At 32.3% G+C, this 19,928-nt stretch overlaps 1 protein-coding gene across 6 annotated transcripts in view; it reads left to right on the top strand.

Annotated features, from left to right (window-relative positions):
- LOC145684078 (uncharacterized) overlaps positions 1-19,928 on the top strand; it is a 155,501-nt gene that overhangs the window by 50,280 nt on the left and 85,293 nt on the right. For all 6 annotated transcript variants that reach the window (XM_081755946.1, XM_081755944.1, XM_081755942.1 and 3 more), the window contains exons 3-5: positions 397-528; positions 7,262-7,417; positions 19,052-19,242. In XM_081755946.1, the coding sequence (XP_081612072.1) occupies positions 397-528; positions 7,262-7,417; positions 19,052-19,242 (479 nt within the window). The remainder of the gene's footprint in view (positions 1-396; positions 529-7,261; positions 7,418-19,051; positions 19,243-19,928) is intronic.

Here is a 19,928-nt window from a genome sequence, read left to right as displayed (position 1 = left end):
ACAAAATCCATGAGCAGTAATAAACAAAAACATATCAAATTGCAATAGCTAACAATTGTATGATATGTTAAGCCCCTTTTAGAGATAAAACTAATTAACCATTTTCTAAGGAAAAATTAAAACATTGAAATTTTAGCAGGTGGTGCAGTTATTTTGTAACAGACTTTATATTTGAAATGGGTACAACATAGACAGCTACAAAAGTTGAATTTGAAGACAATTGATAACGATAGTCTTTTAAAAAACAACTTACAGAGTATTAGGTTCGTTTTTTAACAGACATTTTATTGTATATATATATTTCGCTAGAAATATTTTGCATTATGTATTTATTAAGTGGTTGATATTGAAACAATGATCCTAGAATAAGTTGTAATTTTATTTTATTGATTGCAGGAGAAGTAGGAGTCCGACTAGGCCGAAAGCTAGGTCATATTCCCCAGCATCGCCTACGAAGAGAAAGCTTTCTCCTGGAAGAATTCGAGGAAGAAGTCGAGACAGCAGATCGCCTCCTCAGAAACGAACACGGTAAGTAACAGATTCCGTATGATATCCACTACAGTTTGTGTTTCAGCAGTTCAGGCGACATTACGTCAGGTGAAGTAAGATTAGTACATCGAATTCTATAGCCGCTATTGATAGAATAGCTTGACTAACTCAGTACATCAGGGCACGAAATTTCCGAACGACCAAAATATTTAGTTCACCGATAGGCACTTGACCAATTTCATACAAAACAGTTGAAGGATGACGACTGAACTCTAATCTAACTACTGTACTCAGAATCTTAAGTTTCCTGAAGTATACTGAGTTTCTCGGTCGGAAAAATCGGAAATAATGTTCGAAATTTTTTTCCCGTCGGTATTGTAATGTTGCATGTATAACTTACTGAGAACCGAATACATGGGCATTAATGCAATACAGGGTAGGGCGAAGATGCATTTGATATGAATTAATTATTCAACAACGAAACTATGAAATTACCATAGACTGTATTATAACATTAAGTTAAATGACGAAGTGTCCTCTTCCGTTTTCAGTGTACAAATTACCTCTTTTAAGCACTGAAAACATTACATCACAATGTCGCTGGACAATTTATCATTTACCAAATTCAGGAATAATACTCTCTTTGTAATGTTTTAGATCATAGATTTTTTTAAAAACAAACCTTTTTACTTTTTTTATTATTCCCCAGAGAAAAAATGCTGTGAGGTACGAATACATGTTCATTTTTTGATAACATTCCATTCATTGTGAACTTACTTAATTATTAAACTAATAAGGTTTTAAATCTTGTATAAAATCATATCTTACAACGTATTATTCACGAACCACGTCATAACGTATTAACTAAACTAACTCACTCTATGGCTTATGGAACCCGGAGGTTCAATGCCGCGTTCACAAAAGCTCTCCACCGACTTCTATCCTTAGCTAACTGCATCCAGTTTCTACTTTGTATTCCAATCTCTGCGAGATCCATCTTAACATTGTCCTCCCATCTGCGCCTAGGTCTTCCTAATGGTCGTTTTCCGATTGGTTTTCCAGTCAAGACTTTGAAAGCGTTTCTACTTTCTTCCATTCTAGCTACATGACCCGCCCACCTAAGCCTCCTAGACTTGACGACCCTAAAATGTTGGGTAAACCATATAAATTATGTAGTTCCTCGTTATGAAGTTTCCACCATTCCCCATTCCCGTTCCTCTTGGGTCCGAATATTCGTCTCAGGATTTTGTTCTCAAATACTTTCAGTCTATGTTCTTCCCTCAGAGTAAGTGACCATGTTTCGCAGCCCTACAAAACAACAGGCATGATTATCGTTTTGTATATTTTAAGCTTCAAATTCCTGACAGAATTCGCAACAACAAGAGATTTTGAACCGTATAGTAACACGAATTCCCTGCTTTTAGTCGACATTTAATTTCTTCGTGGATATGATTTTTCTCTGTTAATATTGATCCTAGATATTTGAAAGTATCCACTTTATCAAAAGTATTATTTAATATTTTAACGCATCCATAATTTCCTGTATTCCGGTCCCGACGCACTTCCATGTATTTAGTTTTCTCTGCATTTACTTCTAAACCCATGTCCCTGCAAGCGTTTAATAAGATCTTTGCATTTCTTTCTATTGTTCTCCTATCATCCCCTATTAAATTTACATCATCAGCATATGCCATAACCTGGTGAATACCGTTCAATTCTAGGCCCTGGTTGCTATCTTTGATTTTTCTTATAGCGTATTCCAGAACGAAGTTAAATAATAATGGCGACAACGCATCTCCTTGTTTCAGGCCATTTTCGACATGAAAGCTCGTGGACAAAAAATTTCCTACCCGTACTTTACTTTGGGATTCATTTAAACATATCTTAATTAATCTAATTAGCTTTCTCGGTATTCCAAGTTCTGTAAGAACGTTGTATAATGTTTCTCTCCTAACCGAGTCGTACGCCTTTCTAAAATCAATAAATAGTTGATGTATCGGGGTATTGTATTCCCACTTTTTTTCGAGTATTTGGCGACGTCATAACGTATTATTTTCGTCAATGAACTACTTACTGCTACTGAAAGCAATTGAGAACTGAATAACTTCTAGTGTTAAGCGACTTATGACAAATTTTCCATTTTAATGTTTGTGAGCTCGTAAAACTAATAAACAATTTATACGAACTTGGAAAGTTACGGAAAAATTTTATGTTTATGACAATGTTCGTTAATGTTTATGACAAAAGATTATATTAAGATTTTGAGAATGCTGGGAGATTAGTATCTTCCTAATTTCAAAAAAATGAACATGGTAAACATTTATAGAGAAACAGAAGTAGTAATCGGTGAAAGAAATCGGATGGTAGAGCCACTTATTCTCCTCTTTTCTACCCTCCTTATGAAATTCATCTAAAAGATTGTATGTCAAGTTCTAGGAAAGATTCAGCATTTTTTTTTTCCTCATTTGTTCCCAACGATATTTGTGTTCCTTCTCTGTGATAAAGATGATGACATATTTCCGTTTATCTGTTCACCATTATGTATTGTATGCGTTATTGGTAATTTTTTAATATCTGTTTCCATATTAACAGAATGCCCATTGTTCGTACGGGAAGGATAAGGTTATGGAAAATATTTGAAAGATACATACTTCTTTAAAAAAATAGTTTAAATACTTTTTATGCAAGTTCGATTTCAATTGAGTTACTTAAACGGTAACATCTTTTCCTTCCGTTGGGATCAAATTTCGTAAAACTCTTTATTCTAAAACTACAATAGGATATTTATACAGAATTTCAGAGTTCTAGTCTAATCATTTCGTATATGGAGAATACCAAAAGAAAAATTCTAAGTTCCCCTGTTCCTTCTCTTAGGGGTCTCATCTCGCAAAATTCAATCTTATCTGCAGTCTAGTGTGCAAGAAAATTATATAAAATTTAATTTCTATATCTAATTAAAAGAAGAAAAAAATCAATTTTCTTTTCCACCCTGTAGAGGTACATTCTGTAAAACTTCATGAGTACAAAATATTAGGATTCTGCAAGTAATAGTTTTGGAGACCAGGAAAAGAAAAACAAAAACATGAAGCCATCTTTCTCCTTTTATGGGTCGCATCTCTCAGTATGTTCAGTTGCATGTTCGGTGTTGTAGGTATTAGAAAATGTAGAACCTCTCCTTAGAGGTCGCGTTTCGCAAGATTCCGTCTTTTTTCTACAGATTCTGGAGTCTTAGAAACTTAATGACAAAGCGCTCATTTTCTATTCGAATGGTATGTGGTTCGATTTCAGACTGTGAACTTAAGGCAGATATCATTGTAGGTTTGTTTTCTCCAGGTTGTTCCACTCTCATCATGATTCATTTGAACGTACCTTTCGTTAGCCTGCAGGTCGCAGTCTCGGGAGGTTAAGCTGTTGATTTCTTTTTCTTTTTTTAATTACAATAATTTCATCAGCATCGCCATCCAGCGCGGGAATGTGTCATCGATCTTAGGCATATTACCTCCTGGCAAAGAACTGGACGAGATTTTTCTTCTATAACACACAATAAGACGGAAGGAGACATATCCGAGGAGGCTGACAACCACTTTGACTATGTTCATGAAGAATGTTTTGAATCCATTTTGGATAAATATACATTGTTGGAAGTCATGGCTAATACCGGTAAATTTGGGAGTGGTAGCAACATTATCTACAGATTTTACTTTGTTTCTCAAAATCGTTAAAGACCTGAATGATATTGTTTATTTGTCCGATGTTTATTTTGGAACAAATATGATAGCTACAGATAATCTATGTATTCTTACAAGTAAACCTTACGTTTGGGTGAATCGAGTTGCTGACTGAGACACATATGAGAAAGTAGTACTAAATGTGGTCAGTATTTCAGTGAAGTTGTAGGTGCGAAGCTCCAGGGGTTTAGGAGATACAGCTACCAGAACATCACATGGAAGTACAGAATAGTCTTCATACAGTTGAAAGTAAAAGCTCTGTAAGACTTCTTGTAACGATAAAAGGTGAATAACAAATATATGGGTACATATTAGGACTAGGGGGAAGTCATATAGTAAGGGTATACCTGACGGTGGCCATCTTGAAATCCGCCATTTTGAATTAAGGTTAAGTTTTAAAAATAGGAATAGTGTCATGTGATACATGATTTAAGGCGCAAATTTAATCAGAAGAACAATGGTGACGTTAATTTTGATTTACGCGCAATTGGTAAAAAGTTACAGGGAAATTAAATATTGTTTCAGCATATGTATTAGTCCTTTACCCTACCTTGTAAATTTTGTGTGAATGATAATAATTAAGTAAAAAGCAGGTGGATAAATATTAGGTCTATGGTAAGAGTTGCCTTGATGGCGGCCATGTTCAAATCAGCCATTTTGAATCAGACAAAAGTTTTAAAGAAAACGCATAACAGTGACACCTTATCAATAGCAAATTTTACCATAACTCCAACGGTATAACCATTTTGCTTTATCATTAACCAGCACAAAATTAAATGGATCGCTCCTTACGACTACTGCTTTGACGGAATTGTTAACGACAAATGTGTCAAGTGTAACTCGATTGCCTTTGTCAGGTGTGCTCACTTTGAGCAGAGCATTTGTGCAAGTCATGCACTCTTTTCTGAACTACATATTCATTGTACTAATTGAAGACTTTTCTAGAAAAAAACCCAAGTTCAATTATGACTCAATTCCACTTTGGTGATTTTTCCTTAAATTAGCAACTTGTTTATGCGATAACAAATGCTGGTTAATGATAAAGCAAAAATGGTTATACCGTTGGATTTATGGTAAAATTTGCTATTAATAAGGTGTCAATGTTATGCGTTTTGTTTAAAACTTTTGTCTGGTTCAAAATGGCGGATTTCAACATGGCCGCCATCAAGGCAACTCTTACCATAGACCTAATATTTATCCACCTGCTTTTTATTTAATTATTATCATTCACACAAAATTTACAAGGTGGGTAAAAGACTAATACATATGCTGAAACAATATTTAATTTCCCTGTAACTTTTTACCAATTGCGCGTAAATCAAAATTAACGTCACCATTGTTCTTCTGATTAAATTTGCGCCTTAAATCATGTATCACATGACACTATTCCTATTTTTAAAACTTAACCTTAATTCAAAATGGCGGATTTCAAGATGGTCACCGTCAGGTATACCCTTACTATATGACTTTTCCCTAGTCCTAATATGTACCCATATATTTGTTATTCACCTTTTATCGTTACAAGAAGTCTTACAGAGCTTTTACTTTCAACTGTATGAAGACTATTCTGTACTTCCATGTGATGTTCTGGTAGCTGTATCTCCTAAACCCCTGGAGCTTCGCACCTACAACTTCACTGAAATACTGACCACATTTAGTACTACTTTCTCATATGTGTCTCAGTCAGCAACTCGATTCACCCAAACGTAAGGTTTACTTGTTAGATAACTTAAAAATGTATTAAAATAAAAAATGTACAATTTGCTGTGAATAATAATTTCACATTTTGATTTTTCTTTGACAAGCTGTGTATTTACAATATTTTAATTATAAGTTATCCTTCAATAGACACATTCCGTTTCCTTAAAAACGTACATAGAGCACATGGCTAAATGATTAGCCTTCGCGTTTTCGTCATAGGAGACTCGGATTGCCAGATTGCCATCGGAGGCCTAGTGGGAATTTCTGTAGTTTGGATCTCATTTGAATCTCGACATCGTATAATATTGATGCTGAAAAGGAACGTAAAGCAAACCAAATATGCCATACAGATGTGCATAAAAAATTTTCAAAGGTGACCCAACAGGTCTTCTAACTTTCCTATTCTGGTGATACGCATCTGCTAAGAAAAAACTCGTTGAGTACCTTAATTAAATAAAGAAATAAATAAAAGGAAATAAATGTGGTAATCTTCAAAACTTTCAAGATATATATAGGGTGTGTCAAAACAACACCGTCAACGTTTGGGATGTGATTCGTGACACCAAGATAAGATAAAAAGTATAGACCAACCTGGATGCACAAATGCTTCCTTTCGGAGTTATAGGCTGCCGAAAACGTAAAAAACTTGGAAAGGTCCATAGTTCCAAAACTATGGGACCTACCGTAGTCGAGTCAAGACCTCACTTAGAAACTAATATGTGCACTATCCAATAATACATATTTCAAAATCCTAAGGTCCTTACGCAGCAACTTTTAAAGAGGTAGTTTTGCTACAGGCATATAATTAGAAGTACTCACCAAGTATCTAAAAAAAATCGTTGCGGAAATACTGCAGGATTCTGAAACATGAATATTTGAATAGGGCACATACTAGTTCCTAAGTGAAGTCTTGACCCGACTACGGTAGATCCCATACTATTAAAGCTATGTTTCTTTAAAGTTCGTTTTTTCATGTTTTCGGAAGCCTATAACTCCGAAAGGAAGCATTTGTGCATCCAGGTTGGTGTATACTTCTCGTCTTATTTTGGTATCAGGAATCACCTCCCAAACGTTGTCGGTGTTGTTTTGAAACACACACACACACACACTATATATATATATATATATATATATATATATATATATATATATATATATATATATATATATACTGTGTATCACAGTTCGTTGTTCTTCATGTTGCCTCGTCTTCGACCAAATAATTGGCATGCGTGTAACAATGGTTGTATTCTTTCAAACAAGCAAATAAACGAAATCGTTAAATTATTCTGTTTAGGAATTCAGTGATTTCTTGTTTCTTAAGTTTGAATTCTTTTTCCTAGGTCAAAAAGCCAATCACCCAATGATCGATTGGGTTCATATCACAGAGGCCCACCAGGGCCTCCGTCTACACATAGCTACCAGGGACCAGCTTATCCACCACCACCAGGTGTAGAACCAGAGGAACGTCCACGTGGACCGACTACATTTGGAGAGAGGTTTGTATTGGTGTGGGTATGAGCAAGGAGAATGGGGATAGAACTAGATGTTAATGGCTGAGGTATAGTATGCATATTTATAGAGCACGACGAGTTAAAAGGAAAAGTACACTTGGTGAGTAGTTTTTGTGTACACTGTAGCCCAATTTATAACGAATAACGTTTTAAAATCTTCTAGATGCTTAAACATTTATATTTATGGATTAGAGTTTTATCGTAAACACATGCCAACTTGAAAAACTACTAGAATGTATTACTTTCAGGTATGTTTTGGTAATGTTTGGAAAAATGAAGAAAAGAATGTAATGACGAGTGATTTTCTTATTATTACTTAGCTGTATATGATATAGACTTTCTTTAATGTGATAAGGCTAGCGCGTTGACTTTTTTGCATTCGTGGTTTCCAATGCAAGTCCTGGTTTCTGCGTAATTGCAGATACACGTCCTAGTTACCTTCGAAGCAGAAAACGGGAATTTATGAAGTAGGCAAGCAAGTGCATTTAAAATAAATTCCATCGTATTAATTTTTCTAATAATTTAAAATAATTGCAGCGATTATAATATATTAATGTATTTCTGTAGATATTTAGTTGTTCAGTTCAGTCAGACATTTTTGAAAAAATAAATAAATAAATAAAAACTTTGGAACATGACCAAACAAGCCTCTTTGCTGAAGTAAAGTAGCAGCAAACACGATGAATAAAATGCACTAGGACTATGAAAGTGGGCTTCTTCTATTTGATCGATATAATAATAATAATGATTGGTAATACTTTCGTATTATGTTTCGTTGTAGCCCCGCATAGCGCAGTCGGTAACGCTGTAGTTTTCATGAGAGTGGTCCCGGGATCGATTTCCAGTAAGAACACTCGGTCGAAAAGAAAGGTGTAACAACTTTCTCATGACAGCCACCCTGAGTGAGATTTACTCCAGGCAAATGCTGGGATGGTACTAAAATACATGGCCCAGGCCACTTCCTTCCTTTCCCATTCCATTTTCTCTTCCCCCTTCCCCGGATAGTGTGCTTGTCTAGAGATGTCATCCTTCATACGTGACGGGCTTAGACCCATAGATGCTTTTAATACTTAGAAATATGTATGTATTGAGTTTCGTTATAAATGTGCTACAGTGTATTTGACCAAAAATATTACTTTTTGTTTGTTTGTTTGTTTTGTAATATAGTTTCGACAATCTTCAGAAGAGATACTACGTGATGCGTACAAATTACAGAAAGCAGTAATGTAGGTTGATTTGTATTAACCTATATACAATACCTGTGATGAAAGAGAATTGACAAGATGCAGCTCTGAATATTTGAATGATGATTAGTTGTAATAAATAGAAATTCCATATAGAATGTTTAGGAAAATTGAGATAATCAAATTGTACTTTTACACAATAAGAAGACAATAAGTGAAAACACAAGTACAAGTTTTACTTCACAGAGGAGAAAAGATAAAATGTACTTCGTACTTAATATCTGGTCTAATTTTTGAGTCTTTAGTTGTATTTAATTGGATCGCAAAAAAGTATTAAAAACAATGAACCTTTTGACGGTACGTTGCAATGAAAGATACATAACGTTGGAATTCAATTTATATAAGAAAACACACGTAAAGGCAAGGAGAGAGAACACCATAAAAAAATGATTCCTTGCTCTATTTGTATGTACAGAAACACAGGGATTACCAGTAAATGAGTGCAAAAGTGAAATTATATACCAAAGAAACAATTGTACCGAAGATCGATTAAAAGTATAAATAAAAGCAAAGATAACTTGAAGGAAATAATCTGCATATTGACTTTGAATAATAACTCCAATTATTATATTTTTCTGAGTTGGTTGTATGTTAATAATGCTTTCTAATCAATACAAGGCCATGTGATACACGAAAAGAAAAGGAAATAATTGGCGGAGGCCAGCTAAAGCTAAATAATAATGAGAGAAAGGAAAATAAAAATAAGGATACTACTCACTTATTTTTATTCCTCTTTTTCTGATTATGTGGATTATAACTAGATATATTTTCAGAAGTTAACTGCAATTCTGATCTAGTTACGTGTTTTAAGCCAAATTAGTATGTAATATACACATAAATTGGAACATTATATTTTCTTTTTTTATTAGCTGGTGTATTATTCTTCTATAACGGAATGGAAAATAGTCAATTGATTTTAAGCTTTAAAGACTGTGTATGATATTTATATTGTTGTTCTATAAATAACTTAAGACTTTTATTTTTATTCTTTTTATAATAGAGCACTTAATATTCTTTCACTTTATGGCTTAAAATACGAGTGTATTTTGCGTCGAACAATGTAATCGCCTACAATATTAATCCATTTGACACTTCGAAGAAGAAAGAAAAAAGTGCTAAATAGAAGTTATAACTAGCACCTACCTCAATAATTTGTAATAAAACATTTAAACATGTTGATTTTCGGGATAGTTCATGTTCCATTATCAGGGACTAAAAGGACAAAAATATAAATAGAAGAATAGAAGCACTACGGCAGTACCTTCATTTCCTGATATTCAATTTTAGGCTGTTTGTCTGATAATGAAATGCGAATTGTTCCAAAAATTAAATGGTTTAAATAATTAGAAAAGCGGAGAGCTAGAGGTAGATGATAGCACAAACAACCTAAATAGGCCTCAGATAAAATATTTAGACGGCGATGTACAGGTTTCAAATATTTTACCTTATAATTTCTGTTATATAACGAGGTAGTTCAAACTTTTTTTTTGAATCCTCTACTCGCGCTTAAAGTACACACTATTTTAAGTAAAGAAAAACACCCATCAAGTTCCACGGATGTAATCACAGTAAACTGTATTATTGCTTAAACTGGAACCGATCATTGAAGTTTACAACATTTCAGTTGTTGTAGGATCAGAATTTACAGTTTCTGTGATGTAGTAGTCACATATGCACTAGCTAAAACTATTTGTAGCTACTTTGTGAATATTTTTTTAATAAAAAGTCGAAAAAGACAGCTTGTGGCCTTCAAAAGCGTTTTCTCTCAGAATAAACATAATCAGAAAAATAATAACAGAAGTTTATGCAAATATAGTTTAGATAACTAATACGATATGTGAATTTAGCATTGGGTATAGAGGAACGCTGTTTTGTTGTTGGACATAACACGTGCAGTCAAAGAATTACACAATATTAGATGGGGACTTCAGACTCATCTTGTTGCGTTTTTTAATAATGTTTTTTACATATCGTGATTGAAACGGATTGCCATAATTGAAAAACGAAATATTGTGACAAATAACAAGGTTTTATTTATTTATTTATTTGCGGGTAGGGTGGGTGTCTTGAGGAAAATTTTTCAAGTGTGTCGAATATTCAGAAGAACAATTAAATCTAAGTGGCAAATAAGACACGTCGTTTACTAGTGCAAGATGTATTGCAAATACCAATCAATCCTGCAGATGATAATCGTAAAAATCTGAAGATATTGCAAGCAGGTATTGCATAAGTCGTTAGCAATCGTATAAAAATGGAGAAAAATAATTTAAACAAAACTTAAACATGTATTTAATAGAGAGAATTTTATAGTATAAAAACACCTAGAAATATCTGTGTAACAATGTAAAATGTTTTCCCTATCTTTATAATCACTTCTATAAATCATATTTAAAAAAATACAGTATGTACATGTGAACTGAACCCTCAAACCCTTTATTGGTTAGATGAAGTAAATAAATGAAATGAAATTGGACTCTTTCCAAGTAATAGTCATAAGTAAACACAGCAGGTTGACTGGTAACAATTTTGACGCATGAGTTCGCTGTGTAGAAGGTCTGAAATGTAGAAAATTGCTTCATTAGCAGTTAGCGTTCGTTACAGTAGTAACCATTCACTGAGATAAGTATTTGTTTCATTGTGTGTTAGCCACAATATACTTAGATGGAGCCAACTTTGTCATGTAAAATAGAATACAAGAAATAAGACTAAAATGGTGTAAAAACTTAATAAACAATATATATTATTTTGTGCATGATTATCACATGTCAGTCGCATTTATTTTAATTTATTTTTAAATCGCAAGAAGTTATACTTGAATACACTTTCAAGATGCCGCATAAACGTAACGTTGACTATATTCAGATTATTATCGTAAGGTATAAACTGCAGCTTATTAATTGTGACAAATAAATGCTTGTGTTCTTTTGCTCTGTTAACATCAGTATACAACAGCATGGTATTCTTTTCGTAAGCAAAGCGAAAGTTTGAATAAAATTGATGTTCGATCGTGGTAAAAGATATATGAATTCTTGGAGAAAGTAGTTTGGAAGACAAATTAAGATATGCACGGTTTCATTCATATATGAAATTAATTTCGAAACCGTTACTTGAGATAGATTACAGACAAATAAAGTGCAAGGAAATGACACTAAAAAGTCCGTGAAAAGGAAGTTTGAAAATAAATAAATAGATAAATATATATATATAAAAGATGCAGATTATTTGTACAAAGACATATAATTACTTAAAAACGGAAATTGATGGATTTTTAATCAAAGTTTTAAAAAGATTAGTATAAACACCATTTATTACGTCTGTAAGAGTTTCCTGTACTACGGTTTCTGCCACTGAAGCTAATTTTTTTAACCAGATGATTACACATTTTAAGGCACTCAAATTACTTTTTAAAATTTGTTGCAGTTTTAGTGCGTGGGCTGTAGTGGTTCCTGTTGGACTTAAAAAAAAAAAAAATCATATAATCTTACTCTCAGTGGTTTGTGTCTAGGGGTTATGATGATTCTAAATTAAGTCTACATACTTAAATTGTTATTTTCATCATATGGCTGACATTATAAGTTTTTGCATTGAGTGGATTGAAGTCACCTAAATTCGACGAATAACTGTTCGTTGCACTAAGCGACTTACTACTGGACAAGAGGCTTAAAAGATAGAATTACTACGGAAAGCGTAACGAATTAAACAATAATGGGAAATTTCTCTAAAATAATTGAAACAAAAAATGTCTTCAATATAATTAAAAAAAGAAATAGTTTTTAACTCTCAGTTGGATTTTCCTTCCAATATTCTGGAAGTCCCTGAATAGTGACAATTCTATTAAGATAGCTAGGTTCCCTTTTGAACTTTCGTTATCGCTTTCACTCTCACTATCACTAACTCATTTAATCCCCAGCTTCCACTCAAGCTGTTTCTAAAGAAGAAATTGAGTTCTCATTCGAACTCGAGTAGTCTCCATTCAGACTACGGACTAATTATTATATTTGCTAATTAAGTTATCATTTGAACTGCATTCATTACTCTGACTGCTACTAATTTAATTTGGAAGAGTTTCTATGCGAGTTCCCATTCGAACTAAGCCATAATTTTGGTTCTAACTAACTGTTCAAGCTTGAAAACTGTTGTTGATGATAACTCACAACTTAAAACAGTGGAATAGCCAAGATCGCTATCATTTTTCCTAGCCTTTTAGTAACGATGCTGCCTTGAGATAAAACTGAGATAGAGAATAACCAAGCAGGTAACAATTCGATAGTAATACACTATGTTTAATTTCAGGGATCTTTCTTATATCAAGGAATTCTTGGCGCTTATTACTTTATTACAATCAGTTCCTAACGTAATTAATATAGATGACAGATTTTTAATTCCATATTTTAAATTTAAACTAGCTCAGTTGTCAAACTACAGATAACTACTTGTACAGTACCAAAATTGGAATAACTTACCCAACCAATCCTTTGTAGGGGTATCTCAATTCGGAGAAAAGCCATGACTTACATGTAAGTGCTCCTGTAATTCTTTATTATTATTTATTAAATTTTTCTTATTTAGTTAATCTCTCCTCAAACAAGCAATTTCATTTAATTAATTTAGTTGCCATTAGTTTCGATTAAATAAAAGGTAATTGTATACGATATTTCTAAACTGCACTTAAGTCGCAATAGTTTCACAATTAAGCAAGAAAATCAAAATTCAATATTTGAATTCTCGGCTAAAATTTATCAACTACAAAAATTAATTTAATATGAATTTATAAGAAATTTATAAGAAATTTTGTCACTAATATGAATTTATAAGAAATTTTGTCACTTTTCAAACGAGTCATTCTGAAACTCTACAAATGTCTGTAATCTCAGGTTGCCAACATTATGTCAATCCGTACACGTTATTAAAAGTTTTTATGGATCTACTAAATTTCTTGCCGATAATGAGAAACTATAGTACTTAGCAACATCACTACACACTTTTTCTAGAATATTAACACGCTTTTTAAACTTTTATTCGAAAATTTAATTGTTGTTCATGCCCAAGTTTAGTTAACAAAGCCTTTGTAACAAACATTTTCATTTAGGAACTGGAGTTTCCATTCATAGCGTGTGTTAAGCATAAAAGACATCTAACACACGTACGTTTCCGCAGTTACAGGCTCGGTTACAAAGCTGTTATCTATAAAAGAAACCATGAAATATGTACTAAACTGAATCCCATACTTAAGAAGATCCATGATTATACTTATATAAGAACAGAAGGTCAAACTATTTCAGAAGGTAAAAACTATTTCAAAGAAAAATATCAAACGTTCTAATTTAAATATTGTGAATAATATTCATTCAAACATGTAACGATAACAACAGTTGTAACCCAAAGAAGTTCCCAAAAAAGGGAATAAATATAAAAAATGGAAATACTTGTAATGAGTAAACGTTACGTCATATAACTTATATACTGCACTTTAAATTATTGTGCAAAAATAAATATTTCTTAAATTAATATTTTTCAATAATTTGTATACAAAGACAATCTTTCATCTAATAAAATATGGTAATTTTTAGTACTAACTTCAGATAATTCAATATATCTCGTGGAGGTAAAATCAGTTTGAAAAATTAACTTGGCAAATCAACTTTGCTTTATTCTTATAGTATCGTCAAGACATTAAATCAAATCGAGGAAAGAACATAGTAGGAGTGGAAAAACACGAAGATGTCTTGTGCATAGGAACAACATCGGAGAAGTCGCATAACTAAATTTTGCATTCAAATGTCATTAGTTATAGTTCCCTAGCGACTTGTAAGTTTCGATGTTAATTCCAGTATCCGAAAAAAAGTACTGGATTCGTTGTAAGCCTTCTTTTGAAACTAAAGGATTTTACACATACGTAGATGTATGGTTATGCGTTCTGCCACATGTATGAGACATCAGTTTGGTAATTGAGGTAAATGAGCAAGCAAGTAACAGTTACAATCGAATGTTGAAAAAAAAAAAAAAAAAAAAAAAAGTGATAATACCGTGAAAGAAGAAAAAAAAACCGTAGTAGTATGAATGCACCCATCGAGTAACATATGCGTTCCATTTGTTATATTTATCAAAATAAAGTAATAACAATTTGCTGTACTCATCGTGCACTTCTAATTACATACTGCTTACGTTAATTTGATGATAAACTTGAGTAAGCCTGGGAGTTCCTGCAGAAACTCACCTTTTCAATAGAGAGGAAACAAAATATCTGTTTATTATGGATTATCTTAAACAGTAATCTAGTTTTTATTAATTACTAGTTGTTGCGCCCGAGCATTCGGCCCACAGTAAAGCTGTATAAGTTTAAGTTGTACTTAATTAAAAGATATAATTGTTAACGTTTAATTTTTTTTTTTTTTTTTTTAATTTTCCCACCAGCTAATGGGCCGTTACACGAATGTCAATGCTCAAACCTAAATATGTTCGCAGCCCTTGTGGTAAAAAAAAAACAGCAAATCACAGTATGATTATTATCCCTTTTCAAATAATGAATTGAAAAGATACAGTTTAAATTGCAAAATTAAATCGTCATAATATACTATTATAGAAATACACAAATATTAATGCTCAAATTTAAATATGGTTATTGCTCTTATCCTATTTTGAAATAATTAAATTGTTTTAGGTTGCAATTAAATCGTCACAATAGTTCTAAATCTGCAAAGTGCCTTTACGTTGGCGATGTGTATTGGCGTCAGACAGCGCAACTAGCGACACTTGTTAGCGTGACAGATTACTATTCAGAATTAGCGTGAAGCACTGATACATTTGCCTTTTATAAATAGGATGTGAATTTTGATTAACGACTATGATGCAAGGAATTTGTGCTATATTTATGTACCGTACGACACATGAGAAGAATTAAGTAAAATCTTGCTCCGTTTAAGTAATGCTATTTACGTAACGTTTAAATAAATTAGTGCTTTCCGTTCATGTGAAATACTTTAAGAATTCGGTCTAGTTACATATTCAGATAAGTTGGGGCAAAATAATCTAATTGTACTAAACTCTCACGTTTGGTTGAATTTTATACTTACATTTTGGCCCAGTATGCTGTGTTGTGTTTCTCATAATATAAATTAACGTATGTGCATAATATTTTGAAGTACAGTAATATTGTTGCATTTAAAGGTGCTCATTATTCTCATTCAATAAAAATACATGAAAGTTGTAACTTTGAGTTTGGTATGGAACAGATGACAGATTGTAGAACAAGACATGTAAATAGAACTATGTTGTTGCTGTTTTGAGATTATTAGCACCAAACTTTGGCTTGATTAGTAAGGCGCTATTTGTCATTCATTGTGAAGACATGAAAAATGAAGAAATAAAGAAAAAAAATGTGCGCATTTTTTAAGAATATTTATCACGACATACTGCTATTTGTATGCCTGTAAATTGTAATTATTGAAAATTGTAATTATTGTAATAAATCTTAATACAATTAGAGCTATTACGAACCTCTAATTGTATAAGTGAAAGGATCACTTAACAACCATTTCAAATCTAAAACAAAATCGAATTACCCAATACAGTAAGGCGAATAGTGTAAATAAGGTTTAGTCGTGATTTCGAGAAAATGTAATTAGATCAAACTAAATCCTCAAGGAGACATTTTAGATTATTTTAACGCTGTTCGCAGTATTTTTCTAATTACGAGAGAAAACGCTTTTGAGGGTTTCACTGTATGTAATAATCAAAAGAATTACTACGAATAAGAACAGTAATTGTAAATGGCAATGCATCAAAAATTCATGTACACATCTATAGATAGTATTTAACGCGTATAGTGAAGATTTAAAATAGAAAGACAAAGACGTAAAGAAACAGATACCCGATATATGGGATAGATGCTAAATGGCGAAAAATGTGGCGTATATAACTACACAAAAATAGGAGGAAGTTCCAGTAATATGGATCTTTCGGGGCTTCGTTCAGGAGCTGTGGTTTCTGAGGAGTTCCATATTTTTGAAGAAGCTACCCATGTATTTATGCCAATTTAACAACAGGTGTAGGGAATTGTAACGGTAGAACCTACTGAAACAGAAATCACTACTGGCTTATTTTTGAGTAGGATTATCATCTAAAAGCAGAAACTTCAGTAGTATGGGACACAGTAGTTCCCGTTTGACAAAGCCCTTACAGATTCATCTTGTTACTATTTGTTTTAGATTCATGCAATATTTAGGAGATTTTTTTTTCCTTTAAAAAAAGAAAAGAAAATAGAATAAATTCTTATCGTACATCGCATTAATCGTTATTCACTTGAATCAAGTGTGATTCTGTGTAGCCATTAGCCTAGCTATATAAATTGAGTCATTTCTAAATTCACAAATTGTATTTACTAAATATTACGCAGATTTACTTTCGACACACATTAAAAGACACGAAGCAGTTGTGTAGTAACTCTGCCTGTTTATCTTCCACGTGCCGGAAAAAGTGGTGCACGAAAGTAAGAAATAGGCATTTAAAAAGCATGGAACAAAGAAAAGATAATACACAGGAAAAAAAGAATATCGTTAGAGAGAGACATTTCTTTGCATCGATTTTTCGGGTGACCTCTCGATAGTGTATGTAAATAAAATATAACTACTGAAATTAAATGATAGTGTGGAGTGACAGAAATTGAAACAAATTTGAATTTAAAAGTGCCTTAGTTCTTACATGGTCCAACTCATTACTCTTCCATCATTAGCTTCCAGTCTCTGTGGACTATTAGGGCTCAAATTTTGTTTTAAAGTAAGTATCATTTAGGCAGTTCTGTTGCTACAAATTCTCCTAGTTTCTATATAAGTGTCAATAACGAAAATGCCTATACTTAGTTTTTTGTTTAGATTTTTTTTTTGTCTTTTTTTTTTTCCAAGTGCAAGAAATGAAATTATAAATGGAAATAAATATAACACTTCTAAATAAGTAATCTTTGAAGGTAACTTTTCATATTTCAGATAAATCTTTTAAACATCTCAATGACGCTTTTGTGATACAATTTTCGTTTCTTAAAACTAGGATTTGAATTTCTGCCAAGGAATCAAATCTCTCTTGTTTACCATGTGACACAATACCTAGTAAAAGTATTCTCTCACATTCTTCTCGCCCCTTCTCGTTCTCTCCTTTTGGGGTAACTTTCAGCCTAATATGAAATATATGTATATATACACACACACGTGTGTGAGTGTGCCATGCAACTTGATAAAACATCAGATCTATAGAATGTAATATTTAATAGTAATGCCTACTAAAATTTTCATGGCATTAGATCTATTGATACTGCCCAAGTATATGTGTATTCCTGTTAAAGATTACTCCATTTGATAAGAAAACCTGAACTGAGATGTTAAATGACACCAGATTTTTTTTAAAATTAAATTTTAGATCAAGAACCTAAATTTCAGCTCAGTTTGTTAGAACTATACATTTTACCTGCAGTTTATTACTACTAGAATGATCTACACAAGGTTTTGCTTAAGGAAAGACGTTCTTTATTTTCCGTATGAAAGAATTATGGAGAGACAGATATACTGATAATAATTTTGATCTTTCAGACACCAACTTAAAAAAAAAGAAAAAAAAATATCTGAATGTGTACTCTTTATTAAAACTTCTAACTAACCTCTGAGTATGATTTTTTTTTTTTTTTTTAATCATTAAAGTGAAATCAGTTTCTATCTGTAGAGAACATTGCAGATAAAAGAAATAATAAATCAGTAATTTTTGTGTGATCGGACAAATAAATTGGGCCAACATGTTTAAAGTAACAGCACTTTAATTTTGAAAGTATACCAGACCAGATTACAATTTGTTATTTAAAAAGAATTCCAACATACGAATTATTTAAAAAGAATTCCGACATAGGAATTCCAAACAAGGAAATTGACAGTGATTTTCATGCGCTGAAAAGGCAAATTATTATCCTGAAAATGTCCATAATAACGCAGTCATGAAAGTAAGTGAAAATGCGTATATTTAATTAAATCGCTCTATTAAGAATATTTAGAAAAGGATATAAAATATTTATAATACGTTCAATGACATCGGCCAAAATGCAAATTGTGGAGCTGCCTACTGAGATATTTTGAAAAGAATTACTAAGCTGAAACGAATAAAACAGTTTAATAAATATTACCTATAATGACTCCAAGGAATTCTGTATTGGAAATTAATGTTAATGTAATTTTATGTGTTAATTAACAAAATTTTTCTCTTTCAGGATTGATCAATCTTGACTATATTCAATAATGCAGTGTTCTTTCATTTAGTGTGTTGTAATATATGTATTTCAAATTGAAAAAAAAATATTTTAGAGGTAATGTATGAGGTCACAACATATTTTGTATATTAGGTTCCGTGAGTCAAATCTAGGATGTGAAGATAAGCCAGTGTTCCGGGGTGCTGAAGAGGGTGTGGGGTTCGATCTTCTTGAACTTAAGAAGATCACCGTTGGTGTCCAGTGGCATCCGCAGCCCCGGAGTGGATCTCCTATACGTCGCAGCATTGATAATCCAGATAGTGTGGAATTGGCCAGGAATCCAGGTGTGTGTGGATGTTGTATACACGAGGATCACAGTCCTCCCCTGTATTCCAATATTTTGTATCATAATGTGTAATTTTAATGGCAAAACAAATTCCACCCAGCTGAAGACACAACATGATGCAGGAAAAGAAAAATGAAAATTCAGTTCGCGTTTTAACTCTATTATTTGATCATCATCATTTCTCTGATGTATTTATATCTTTTAAACCAATATCCAAACACTTTAAAAACTCAATATATTTTTCTGCTTTAGGGGAGCAAATACAATGAACAAACATAGCAAGAAAGAGTATTAAAATAATATCAAATGGGAATAAAGTGTGAATATTGAAACCTTAAATTAAAATGAAAACTTGGAAATTTCAAATATATTGACATAAAATACAAGCAATATTAAAGTATGATCTTTGAAAAGGGTGGTGGGGAATAATACGTAATATATTGCTCTTAAAAGTATTACAGTAATTATTAAAATATACTACAGTTTTGAAAGAAAACAGTTAATTCTCTATCTATCTATATATGTATATATACTTGCTGCATTTCAATCTTAAAACATACCAAACAAAATATATATCATGATTATTACATGATTTGAAAAAATATAAGAGAAACATATATAAACGAATATATGTTGGTTAATTTAAATTCAGTTTTTGGGAAGATACATTTAAAAAGTTCTAAA

Source organism: Thermobia domestica, chromosome 4, assembly GCF_964235325.1.
Source record: "Thermobia domestica chromosome 4, izTheDome1.hap1.1, whole genome shotgun sequence".
Taxonomy (NCBI): domain Eukaryota; kingdom Metazoa; phylum Arthropoda; class Insecta; order Zygentoma; family Lepismatidae; genus Thermobia; species Thermobia domestica.
This window is presented reverse-complemented; position numbering and strand designations above follow the sequence as displayed.